The 12,518-nt window shown below is 54.6% G+C and overlaps 1 protein-coding gene across 45 annotated transcripts in view; it reads left to right on the forward strand.

Annotated features, from left to right (window-relative positions):
* The window catches only part of clasp1a (cytoplasmic linker associated protein 1a), a 116,334-nt gene that overhangs the window by 30,414 nt on the left and 73,402 nt on the right, over positions 1-12,518 (forward strand). For 15 of the 45 annotated variants that reach the window (XR_014598089.1, XM_084023178.1, XM_084023210.1 and 12 more), the window contains exons 11-24: positions 431-523; positions 616-761; positions 1,793-1,928; positions 2,009-2,079; positions 2,231-2,290; positions 2,699-2,776; positions 2,857-3,003; positions 3,743-3,789; positions 4,285-4,443; positions 7,686-7,709; positions 8,613-8,720; positions 9,112-9,138; positions 9,549-9,716; positions 10,275-10,424. Coding sequence is in view for 44 of the 45 variants with exons in the window: in XM_084023178.1 (XP_083879304.1) it covers positions 431-523; positions 616-761; positions 1,793-1,928; positions 2,009-2,079; positions 2,231-2,290; positions 2,699-2,776; positions 2,857-3,003; positions 3,743-3,789; positions 4,285-4,443; positions 7,686-7,709; positions 8,613-8,720; positions 9,112-9,138; positions 9,549-9,716; positions 10,275-10,424 (1,414 nt within the window). In the remaining variant the exon portion in view is untranslated. The remainder of the gene's footprint in view (positions 1-430; positions 524-615; positions 762-1,792; positions 1,929-2,008; positions 2,080-2,230; positions 2,291-2,698; positions 2,777-2,856; positions 3,004-3,742; positions 3,790-4,284; positions 4,444-7,685; positions 7,710-8,612; positions 8,721-9,111; positions 9,139-9,548; positions 9,717-10,274; positions 10,425-12,518) is intronic. The other 30 variants (XM_084023219.1, XM_084023221.1, XM_084023211.1 and 27 more) reach the window with 10 other exon arrangements.

Here is a 12,518-nt window from a genome sequence, read left to right on the forward strand (position 1 = left end):
CAAAATTAAATCCTGCTATCAAATGATGTTAAAAATGATGATCATAACTCATAAGGTCTTTTAAATAAATAAAGCATAAAGACTCTTTTACACTTCTCTCCCGTGATAGAAAACAGCTTTTTCAGGCTTAAATTGAATTATGGAGATAAAAGAGTGACTTTAAAAACCAACGTGGTAGAGAGGTGAATAAATACATAAAGACAGGATACAAAATAATTTTCTGCAGGGAGACCTCATGATTCACCATCATCTCATTCAAGGTTATTTGATTGATTTGTGCCTCCATTAAAAAAACATTTGTTCCTCAACCAAATGTAAAGTGAGAGCAGTATGTTTAGCTGGCATTTACATCACATGATGATGATTACTGGGATCATATCACGACTGCATCATGTGAAGTAGACCACGCTGATGAAGACTCTGTGTGCAGATCTACTCCAACAGAGATCTGGAGGATCAGCTGACCAAGGTCAGGGAGGTGCTGTCTGATGACAAACATGACTGGGAGCACCGGGTGGTGGCAGTAAGAGACACACACACACACACACACACACTCACACACACACGGTGATGACACCCTGACACACATGTTGTGTGTTCTCCGGTTCCCTCCAGCTGAAGAAGGTGCGTTCTCTGATCTTGGCCGGGGCGCCGGAGTACGAGAGCTTCCCTCAGCAGCTGCGTCTCCTGGAGACTCCTCTCAAGCTGTCGGCCAAAGACCTGAGGTCCCAGGTGGTCCGGGAGGCCTGCATCACGCTGGGGTGAGACCCAGCAAACACACCTCTGTTCATACACCAATCACAGGGGCAGTACGGGTGCTGGAACACCAATCACAGATGCTGGAAATCCTTGAAAACACTTTAATTTAAGTGTGGTGTTTCCAAGGATTGAAAAGTGCTTGGATGTAGAATAAAGGTCTATAAATGTGTGTTGTATGTGATGACATCTATGATAGAACAGAGAAAAGAAGATCTCCATATCTGAGGGACTGAAAACAGCATTTTCTGACATTTCTTTATGAAAAATGCCTTTTGATGATGAACAGATGATGAAAATAGTTGGTGATTATATTTCTGTGGATCTGTTAGTGGAATTAGTTTTCCTTTCATTTGTGGTCCTTCTGTAAAAAGCTGTCTCCAAACATCATGTTGGTTGTTTAGAGGACAATAACATCTCATTTAATGTGATGAACAAGTGACATAATAAGTAGACTGAATACTGACCATTGGATTGATACAAAGATGGAGTTTACCACAGCTGGAAGGTGCTGGAAAAGCATGGAAATGCACCTGGAAATGCATGGAGATGGTGTTAAAGTGTTCCACTGGTTGAAGTGGGATGAAAACCCTCCGTCGTGGTTTTAACGGGCCCGATGAGGCGGAGACGCTGGGAAGAGCAGCAGGTTGATGAAGTGACGACGGCGTTCCCATCATGCCTTGTAATGTCACCGCTGCTTAGATGGATGTATTCATCCTAAAATACATGTTTCTTCATATATAATAATGGTATACAGATGATTTATTAGATTATATGCCTTTCACCTCACTTTGATATTGGTATGTTTGTGTCTCATCACTTAAAGTGCAGAAAGTGAGATAAACATGAATAAATTAGCATTTTAAGTGTAATTACTGGAACGAACACGACTTGTTCTTTTTTTTTCATTCAAATTTGTACATGATACACATATATACATCTTTTTATTTTTCTTAAATATATATATACACACACACACATAGGGTGTGACCAAACGGGTGAACTGTCCTTGAACGCCCCTCCCTGTCCGTCCCAGACACCTGTCCGCCGTCCTGGGGAACAAGTTCGACCACGGAGCCGAGAGCATCATGCCCACGCTGCTGAACCTCGTGCCCAACAGCGCCAAGATCATGGCCACGTCTGGAGTGGCCACCATCCGCCTCCTGCTCCGGGTAAGAAGACCCCAGACCCCCATAGTCCCCCTGCTGTCCTCTAGACCTCCAGAGAGATAACTGTTGGCTTTGTCTTCCAGCGGACACACTACCCTCGTCTCATCCCCATCATCACCAGTAACTGCACCTCCAAGTCTGTAGCAGTCAGACGGTAAGGACTGTTGTTGTTGTTGTTGTTGCTGTTGTAGTTGATGTTGTTGTTGCTGTTGTAGTTGATGTTGCTATTGTAGTTGATGTTGCTGTTGCTGTTGTTGCTGTTGCTGTTGATTGGTCTGGTAAACGTTGCTGTCCCGTGTCTCCAGACGCTGCTTTGAGTTCCTGGACCTCATGCTGCAGGAGTGGCACACCAACAGTCTGGAGAGGTGAGCAGGAGGGAGGTGTTAGTGGTGCTGCTCCTCCTCTTCTTCTTCATCATCTTCATCATCTTCTTCTCCTTCCTCCTGCTCCTCCTCTTGTTCTTCCTCCCTCTCCCTCCTCCTCCTCCTTCTCCTCCTCCTCCTCCTCTCACATGATGGCCTTTGCGTAAACATGTGCTCCATGTGGGTTGGATGCTTCACTGATGAGGCTCATTTAATTGATGAGTCCCGTTATCATTAAGACCCCCCGCCATCATCACTGTAACCATGACAACAGCGACAGGGACTTTAAAAGGCGTGGGAAACATCTCTGGACGGCCACATCGCCTGTAGAGCAGCAGAAAGGGAGTCCAGGACTCGTCCTGACCTGGTCTGGGTCTCTGCTTGTCTCACCATGTTCCCTTACTACCCCAGACACGTGGCGGTCCTGACCGAGACCATCAAGAAAGGGATCCACGATGCGGACTCTGAAGCCCGCCGCATCGCCAGGAAGTAAGTGTGACTGCAGCCGCAGTGTATCGGTCTCATCCTGTTATGATGACTCACATCTTCATCTTCATCTCCTCGCCCAGGTGCTACTGGGGTTTCCATGGCCACTACAGCCGGGAGGCGGAGCATCTGTTCCAGGCGCTGGAGTCCACCTATCAGAAGGCCCTCCAGTCTCACCTGAAGAGCTCCGACGGCATCGTGTCCTCCTCCTCCTCCCAGGAGAGTCTCAAGTAAGGACCAGCACGCCCCCCTTCTCTAGACCTGTTAGCACGTTAGAGACCGCCTCCTCCATCCTACCCTCCACCTCCTCCATTCCTCCCTCCACCTCCTCCTCCTCCATTCCTCCCTCCACCTCCTCCTCCTCCATCCTCCCCTCCATCCCCCCTCCACCTCCTCCACCCTACCCTCCTCCATCCTGCCTCCACCTCCTCCATCCCCCCATCCACCTCCTCCATCCTGCCTCCACCTCCTCCGTCCTCCCCTCCATCCCCCACCTCCTCCATCCCCCCATCCACCTCCTCCATCCTGCCTCCACCTCCTCTGTCCTCCCCTCCACCTCCTCCATCCTCCTTCTCCATCCACCTCCTCTGTCCTCCCCTCCACCTCCTCCATCCTCCTTCTCCATCCACCTCCTCTGTCCTCCCCTCCACCTCCTCCATCCTACCCTCCACCTCCTCCTCCATCCTACCCTCCACCTCCTCCACCCTCCCCTACATCACCCCCTCCATCCTCCCCTCCTCCTCATCCATCCCCCCTCCACCTCCTCCATCCTGCCTCCACCTCCTCCATCCTGCCTCCACCTCCTCTGTCCTCCCCTCCACCTCCTCCATCCTCCTTCTCCATCCTCCTCCTCCATCCTCCCCTCCACCTCCTCCACCCTCCCCTACATCACCCCCTCCACCCTCCCCTCCACCTCCTCCGTCTCCTCATGATGGGCTGTGATGAACGTCTTCTCCTCGTGTGTTGCAGCCGGCCGTTGTCTGTGAAGAGTGTCATCGGAGGGAGCATGACGAGGAGTAAGTCACTGTATGAATGAATGGAACAGACCATAATAATCCATGTTAAAGGTGGAGTCAGCTGAGGCCTCCACCCTCCGTCCTGCTTCATGTCATGTTTAGATTGATGGTTTATTTATGGTTCATTTCCAGTGTATAGAAATGAACTAAACTTCTCTGGACGTGTTTTACTTTTTACTTACTTATTTTAAAACGTATCACATCTTTATTTAGATGATAATTATTATGAATTCTGATCTAATAGTATTCCTTATAACGTGTGTGTGTGTGTGTGTGTGTGTGTGTGTGTGTGTCTGTGTGTGTGTGTGTCTGTGTGTGTGTGTGTTTGTGTGTGTGTGTGTGTGTGTGTGTGTGTGTGTGTTTGTGTGTGTGTCTGTGTGTGTGTTTGTGTGTGTGTCTGTGTGTGTCTGTGTGTGTGTGTGTGTGTGTCTGTGTGTGTCTGTGTGTGTCTGTGTGTGTGTGTGTGTGTGTGTGTGTGTGTGTGTGTGTGTGTAGGTAAGCTGGTGAGCACCAGGCCGTCCAGCAAGTCGGGCTCTCTGCAGCGTTCCCGTAGCGACCTGGACGTAAACGCAGCCTCCAACGCCAAGTCGCACCTGTCCACGGCCCCCTTCAGCTCCGCCGCCGCCCTCCCCCCGGGGTCCTACGCCTCTCTAGGTAAACCCTCCTCCTCCCCCCGGGGTCCTACGCCTCTCTAGGTAAACCCTCCTCCTCCCCCCGGGGTCCTACGCCTCTCTAGGTAAACCCTCCACCCTCCCCCCGGGGTCCTACGCCTCTCTAGGTAAACCCTCCACCCTCCCCCCGGGGTCCTACGCCTCTCTAGGTAAACCCTCCTCCTCCCCCCGGGGTCCTACGCCTCTCTAGGTAAACCCTCCCCCCGGGGTCCTACGCCTCTCTAGGTAAACCCTCCCCCCGGGGTCCTACGCCTCTCTAGGTAAACCCTCCACCCTCCCCCTGGGGTCCTACGCCTCTCTAGGTAAACCCTCCTCCTCCCCCCGGGGTCCTACGCCTCTCTAGGTAAACCCTCCTCCTCCCCCCGGGGTCCTACGCCTCTCTAGGTAAACCCTCCTCCTTCCCCCGGGGTCCTACGCCTCTCTAGGTAAACCCTCCTCCTCCCCCCGGGGTCCTACGCCTCTCTAGGTAAACCCTCCCCCCGGGGTCCTACGCCTCTCTAGGTAAACCCTCCTCCTCCCCCCGGGGTCCTACGCCTCTCTAGGTAAACCCTCCTCCCTCCCCCAGGGTCCTACGCCTCTCTAGGTAAACCCTCCCCCCGGGGTCCTACGCCTCTCTAGGTAAACCCTCCCCCCGGGGTCCTACGCCTCTCTAGGTAAACCCTCCCCCCGGGGTCCTACGCCTCTCTAGGTAAACCCTCCACCCTCCCCCCGGGGTCCTACGCCTCTCTAGGTAAACCCTCCCCCCGGGGTCCTACGCCTCTCTAGGTAAACCCTCCCCCCGGGGTCCCACGCCTCTCTAGGTAAACCCTCCCCCCGGGGTCCTACGCCTCTCTAGGTAAACCCTCCACCCTCCCCCCGGGGTCCTACGCCTCTCTAGGTAAACCCTCCCCCCGGGGTCCTACGCCTCTCTAGGTAAACCCTCCTCCTCCCCCCGGGGTCCTACGCCTCTCTAGGTAAACCCTCCCCCCGGGGTCCTACGCCTCTCTAGGTAAACCCTCCCCCCGGGGTCCTACGCCTCTCTAGGTAAACCCTCCACCCTCCCCCCGGGGTCCTACGCCTCTCTAGGTAAACCCTCCTCCTCCCCCCGGGGTCCTACGCCTCTCTAGGTAAACCCTCCCCCCGGGGTCCTACGCCTCTCTAGGTAAACCCTCCCCCCGGGGTCCTACGCCTCTCTAGGTAAACCCTCCCCCCGGGGTCCTACGCCTCTCTAGGTAAACCCTCCTCCCTCCCCCAGGGTCCTACGCCTCTCTAGGTAAACCCTCCCCCCGGGGTCCTACGCCTCTCTAGGTAAACCCTCCCCCCGGGGTCCTACGCCTCTCTAGGTAAACCCTCCCCCCGGGGTCCTACGCCTCTCTAGGTAAACCCTCCACCCTCCCCCCGGGGTCCTACGCCTCTCTAGGTAAACCCTCCCCCCGGGGTCCTACGCCTCTCTAGGTAAACCCTCCCCCCGGGGTCCCACGCCTCTCTAGGTAAACCCTCCCCCCGGGGTCCTACGCCTCTCTAGGTAAACCCTCCACCCTCCCCCCGGGGTCCTACGCCTCTCTAGGTAAACCCTCCCCCCGGGGTCCTACGCCTCTCTAGGTAAACCCTCCTCCTCCCCCCGGGGTCCTACGCCTCTCTAGGTAAACCCTCCCCCCGGGGTCCTACGCCTCTCTAGGTAAACCCTCCCCCCGGGGTCCTACGCCTCTCTAGGTAAACCCTCCACCCTCCCCCCGGGGTCCTACGCCTCTCTAGGTAAACCCTCCTCCTCCCCCCGGGGTCCTACGCCTCTCTAGGTAAACCCTCCCCCCGGGGTCCTACGCCTCTCTAGGTAAACCCTCCCCCCGGGGTCCTACGCCTCTCTAGGTAAACCCTCCACCCTCCCCCCGGGGTCCTACGCCTCTCTAGGTAAACCCTCCCCCCGGGGTCCTACGCCTCTCTAGGTAAACCCTCCCCCCGGGGTCCTACGCCTCTCTAGGTAAACCCTCCTCCTCCCCCCGGGGTCCTACGCCTCTCTAGGTAAACCCTCCCCCCGGGGTCCCACGCCTCTCTAGGTAAACCCTCCCCCCGGGGTCCTACGCCTCTCTAGGTAAACCCTCCACCCTCCCCCCGGGGTCCTACGCCTCTCTAGGTAAACCCTCCCCCCGGGGTCCTACGCCTCTCTAGGTAAACCCTCCTCCTCCCCCCGGGGTCCTACGCCTCTCTAGGTAAACCCTCCCCCCGGGGTCCTACGCCTCTCTAGGTAAACCCTCCCCCCGGGGTCCTACGCCTCTCTAGGTAAACCCTCCACCCTCCCCCCGGGGTCCTACGCCTCTCTAGGTAAACCCTCCTCCTCCCCCCGGGGTCCTACGCCTCTCTAGGTAAACCCTCCCCCCGGGGTCCTACGCCTCTCTAGGTAAACCCTCCCCCCGGGGTCCTACGCCTCTCTAGGTAAACCCTCCACCCTCCCCCCGGGGTCCTACGCCTCTCTAGGTAAACCCTCCTCCTCCCCCCGGGGTCCTACGCCTCTCTAGGTAAACCCTCCCCCCGGGGTCCTACACCTCTCTAGGTAAACCCTCCCCCCGGGGTCCTACGCCTCTCTAGGTAAACCCTCCCCCCGGGGTCCTACGCCTCTCTAGGTAAACCCTCCCCCCGGGGTCCTACGCCTCTCTAGGTAAACCCTCCTCCTCCCCCCGGGGTCCTACGCCTCTCTAGGTAAACCCTCCACCCTCCCCCCGGGGTCCTACGCCTCTCTAGGTAAACCCTCCCCCCGGGGTCCTACGCCTCTCTAGGTAAACCCTCCTCCTCCCCCCGGGGTCCTACGCCTCTCTAGGTAAACCCTCCCCCCGGGGTCCTACGCCGTGTTTCCTCTGAAGGAGGGAGGAGTCTCGTTAACGAGCGTCTTCACTCATCGTGAAGCATTAAAGCATCTTGTCCCGAGCTTTCAAGCGTGTGCCTGGGCTTCTTAATGACTGCTGTTAGTGTGTTCCGTCAGCAGGAACTCTTTAAATCCTCTCGTTGACACTTGGTTGACAAATCGCCGTAACAAGGCAGACCCGCCCGTCCCCCCCACACACACACACGCACAGATTTAAGCCCCTCCCACCGATGTGTACTTTCATCCTGAACATTACTAATGATGATGAGCCTCCTCGCTCGCCCACTCACCCCCTCTCTCCTCCCCCTTCCTGCTTCTGTTGCTACTAATGTCTTCCTCTATACCTCTCCTCCCACTCTGCTGCACCGCCGTTCTTAAATGCCCAAAAGATGGCACTCCTGGTAAAAGTGATGGTAAGATGTGTGTGTGTGTGTTTCTGTCAGCTGTGACGGGTTTGATATCCTGTCTCCCTCCATCTGTAAACCCCTCCCCCCCGTGACTGTATGCATGGACTTCCTCCTCTTTTACCGTAACCATGACAACCGTTCCCATCAGCCCCACCAGTGTGACCGGTTTGTTCTGTAGGTTGGTGTTTGAGTTGGTCCAGGACGTGTGTTTTTTTTCCCCTCTCGCTCACAGAAGTCAATGTGTCGCCACGGTAACGGGCGAACAAAGCTGTGATCACTTAACCAGAATGTAAAGATATTTTATAGTGTTAATTTCAGGTGTTACGACTATGACGTAATTTACCTCATGGTTATAAATACCTGGATGTTTCTGTCAATGTTACGTTAACGTTGCCACCTTAAAGCCTAGAGCTAGCCTTTAGCTTGCAGCTAGCTCGTGATATCATATTGTAGTTTTTCTACGTTATTGGAAGTCCTACCAGCTGAGTATTCCTCATGTGTGCAGGTTTTTCACCGTAGGTTTGGTAAGATGTCTCGTGGTTTGTTTCACACATTTAAGTCACACTTTATACCTAAAAGTCACATTAAATAGTGCTTTTTCTCATGGCTAGTTTCTTAGACAGATGCTAATTATTAGCATGAGTGCTAACGAGGCGACCTCGACCCTACTGACCTCTAAGGCTGCAGGTCACAAACCAACGCTGAGTATTATCTGCAGACTAGCAGACCCGGTTTGTCTTGTTCCCCTCCTGTGTGTCTTCAGTGGGGGGGGCTCTGTACCGCTCACCCAGGTCTTCTTCATCATGCCCCCCCCCCCCCCCCCCCGACTTCTTCCTCTCCAGCGTGTCCCAGGTCGGGGGTCAACACGGTTATGACCTCTCCCCCCTCCCCGTCTCTTTGACGCTGCAGGTCGAGTCCGGACCAGGAAGCAGAGCGCGGGCAGCGTGACCGGAGCCAGCTCCTCGTTGGTGGACAGCAGGGGGCGCAGCAGAGCCAAGGTGGTCTCCCAGTCCCAGCGTACGTACAGTAAAACTCGGGAGTCCGAATCCATCACACAACTACAGTGTGTTTCTCCTGTTCCCATATGAACTCTGTCTGCTTTGGCTTTGAGAGCGTGTGTGTGTGTGTGTGTGTGTGTGCGTGTGTGTGCGTGTGTGTGTGTGTGCGTGTGTGTGCGTGTGTGTGTGTGTGTGTGTGTGTGTGTGTGTGTGTGTGTGTGTGTGTGTGTGCGTGTGTGTGTGTGCGTGTGTGTGTGTGCGTGTGTGTGCGTGTGCGTGCGTGTGTGTGTGTTGGCATCGATATCCTCTGAGATATCCCGGTAACCAGCCACCCAGAGTGCATGCTGGGAAACACTTACTAAACATAACCCCCCTTCTGTCGTGTCCTGCCTCTTGCTTCCATCATCCAGGATCCAGATCGGCCAATCCCATCCATGGTAAGGCCTCAGCTCCATCCAATCACAGGCCACGCCCCCCCCAGCATGCTCATCACATTCACCGTCCTGCAGTCAGAAATGTGTGCTGTCAGCTGTTTGGTTGTGTTTGCTGGCTTTGTTTCCTCCGTGGTGCCGCAGTTAATGTGTCCCCCCTCCACACACACACAGTTAGTTAGTTCCCCCCCCCCCATAACCCATCTGTATTTGTTCACTCGTCATCGAGTTTCCTGTGAGGTTCTGTTTAAGTATTTATTTCACCTCCAAGTAGAGCAGCTGAGATGAGAAACTCTTTTTCAGATTTCAACATAGAAGTGTAAATATAAGATGTGGCGTTAGATCGTCTTCCCCCACAGACTCCGCCCCCCGAACGCGTCTCCATGTTTACCTGTCTTGTGCCCCTCCCCCGACAGCCGGCAGCCGCTCCAACTCCCCGGGGAAGCTGCTCGGCCACGCCGGCTACGGTCGGACCCCTCGCACCGCCGCGCCGTCGGCCGCCACCACGCCACTGGACAAGCGCAGCCGGATCCCTCGCAGCCAGGGCTGCAGCCGCGAGACCAGCCCCACCAGACTGGGACTCGGTAAGACCAGGACCTGAGACCACAAGCCACAAGCATAAAGTTATACGTTAATATTATATTCATGTTTTTTACCAACCATAAATATCACATAATACATCCATTTCCAGGAAAAGGTCAGTGATTGTATTCTTGTAAAGGGGTCCAACAGGGTGGAGCTTCTATGGAGGGGCTGGCAATGCATCCTGGTACATGTAGGCCCTCGCCTCCTCCGTCCACATGGATGACGCTGCCATCAGAGTTGAATGATTGTGATCGGTTCTAGTTTGTCCTGAGAAGAGGACGATCCTTCATGTTACTACTCTCTTTTAATATTAATGTGACATGTTGCTTTCCTAATCTCCTCCTCCTCCTCCTCCTCCTCCTCCTCCTCCTCCTCGTGAATGTAACCTCATCGTTAACAGAGGCTGAGTTTCTTCTCTGGACCGTCTAACCTTTACTAGCAGTTTGATTCTTCTTTCAAAACCTCCTCCTCCTCTTCTACTGCCCCCCCCCCCCCCCCCCCCCCCCACGCCATCATGAATGCCGTCTGACCCCCCCCCTGCCTTGTTGTCCTGACAGCCAGGCTGTGTGGTAAAGCCCTTCTTCCTGTTGCTTCCCCCCGCCGCCGAACGCTAGCCCGGAGCCGCATCCCCCGGCCTAGCATGAGTCAGGGCTGCAGCCGCGAGAGCAGCCGCGACACCAGCCCCGCCCGGGGCTTCGCCCCTCTGGGTGAGTACCGCCGCTAGCCTTCCGGGCTAGCAGACGCTAACAGCAGCAGCCTCCTGTCGTTGGTGCCACTCCACCTCTGCCTGTCTGTCTCTCTCTACCTGTCTGTCTGTGTGCATGCACTAATAGTCTCCAGGGTTCTCTGCTGAATCCTGGTTTTGTTATGAAAAGATGGTCTAAATGACAAAGTCCCACCGCCTGAAGGATCTGAAGACACGGAGGAAGAAACAGATGGAGCCCAAGCCACCGGTCCATTAGCCTCTGTAGTTCTCGTGCTGTTGCATCCTGGGAAGTGACTCTGCATACCGATACTCGACTGTCTGTCCGAATGTAATCCACGGAGACGCGGGATGTGGACCCCGGTCCCTTATCTTAGTGAGGATGTGGACCCCGGTCTCTTATCTTAGTGAGGATGTGGACCCCGGTCTCTTATCTTAGTAAGGATGTGGACCCCGGTCCCTTATCTTAGTAAGGATGTGGACCCCGGTCCCTTATCTTAGTGAGGATGTGGACCCCGGTCTCTTATTTTAGTGAGGATGTGGACCCCGGTCTCTTATCTTAGTAAGGATGTGGACCCCGGTCCCTTATCTTAGTGAGGATGTGGACCCCGGTCTCTTATCTTAGTGAGGATGTGGACCCCGGTCTCTTATCTTAGTAAGGATGTGGACCCCGGTCCCTTATCTTAGTGAGGATGTGGACCCCGGTCTCTTATCTTAGTGAGGATGTGGACCCCAGTCTCTTATCTTAGTGAGGATGTGGACCCCGGTCCCTTATCTTAGTGAGGATGTGGACCCCGGTCTCTTATCTTAGTGAGGATGTGGACCCCGGTCCCTTATCTTAGTGAGGATGTGGACCCCGGTCTCTTATCTTAGTGAGGATGTGGACCCCGGTCCCTTATCTTAGTGAGGATGTGGACCCCGGTCCCTTATCTTAGTGAGGATGTGGACCCCGGTCCCTTATCTTAGTGAGGATGTGGACTCCGGTCCCTTATCTTAGTGAGGATGTGGACCCCGGTCCCTTATCTTAGTGAGGATGTGGACCCCGGTCCCTTATCTTAGTGAGGATGTGGACCCCGGTCCCTTATCTTATCTCTTATCGTAGTGAGGATGTGGACCCCGGTCCCTTATCTTATCTCTTATCTTAGTGAGGATGTGGACCCTGGTCTCTTATCTTAGTGAGGATGTGGACCCCGGTCTCTTATCTTAGTGAGGATGTGGACCCCGGTCTCTTATCTTAGTGAGGATGTGGACCCCGGCCCCTTATCTTAGTGAGGATGTGGACCCCGGTCTCTTATTTTAGTGAGGATGTGGACCCCGGTCTCTTATCTTAGTGAGGATGTGGACCCTGGTCCCTTATCTTAGTGAGGATGTGGACCCCGGTCTCTTATTTTAGTGAGGATGTGGACCCCGGTCTCTTATCTTAGTGAGGATGTGGACCCTGGTCCCTTATCTTAGTGAGGATGTGGACCCCGGTCTCTTATCTTAGTGAGGATGTGGACCCCGGTCCCTTATCTTAGTGAGGATGTGGACCCCGGTCTCTTATCTTAGTGAGGATGTGGACCCCGGTCCCTTATCTTAGTGAGGATGTGGACCCCGGTCCCTTATCTTAGTGAGGATGTGGACCCCGGTCCCTTATCTTAGTGAGGATGTGGACTCCGGTCCCTTATCTTAGTGAGGATGTGGACCCCGGTCCCTTATCTTAGTGAGGATGTGGACCCCGGTCCCTTATCTTAGTGAGGATGTGGACCCCGGTCTCTTATTTTAGTGAGGATGTGGACCCCGGTCTCTTATCTTAGTGAGGATGTGGACCCTGGTCCCTTATCTTAGTGAGGATGTGGACCCCGGTCTCTTATTTTAGTGAGGATGTGGACCCCGGTCTCTTATCTTAGTGAGGATGTGGACCCCGGGCCCTTATCTTAGTGAGGATGTGGACCCCGGTCTCTTAAGGGCCTCACTAAGATAAGGGACCCTGGTCCCTTATCTTAGTGAGGATGTGGACCCCGGTCCCTTATCTTAGTGAGGATGTGGACCCCGGTCTCTTTTCTTAGTGAGGATGTGGACCCTGGTCCCTTATCTTAGTGAGGATGTGGACCCTGGT

The sequence above is a fragment of the Eutrigla gurnardus genome (genome assembly GCF_963514095.1).
Source record: "Eutrigla gurnardus genome assembly, chromosome: 12".
NCBI lineage: Eukaryota > Metazoa > Chordata > Actinopteri > Perciformes > Triglidae > Eutrigla > Eutrigla gurnardus.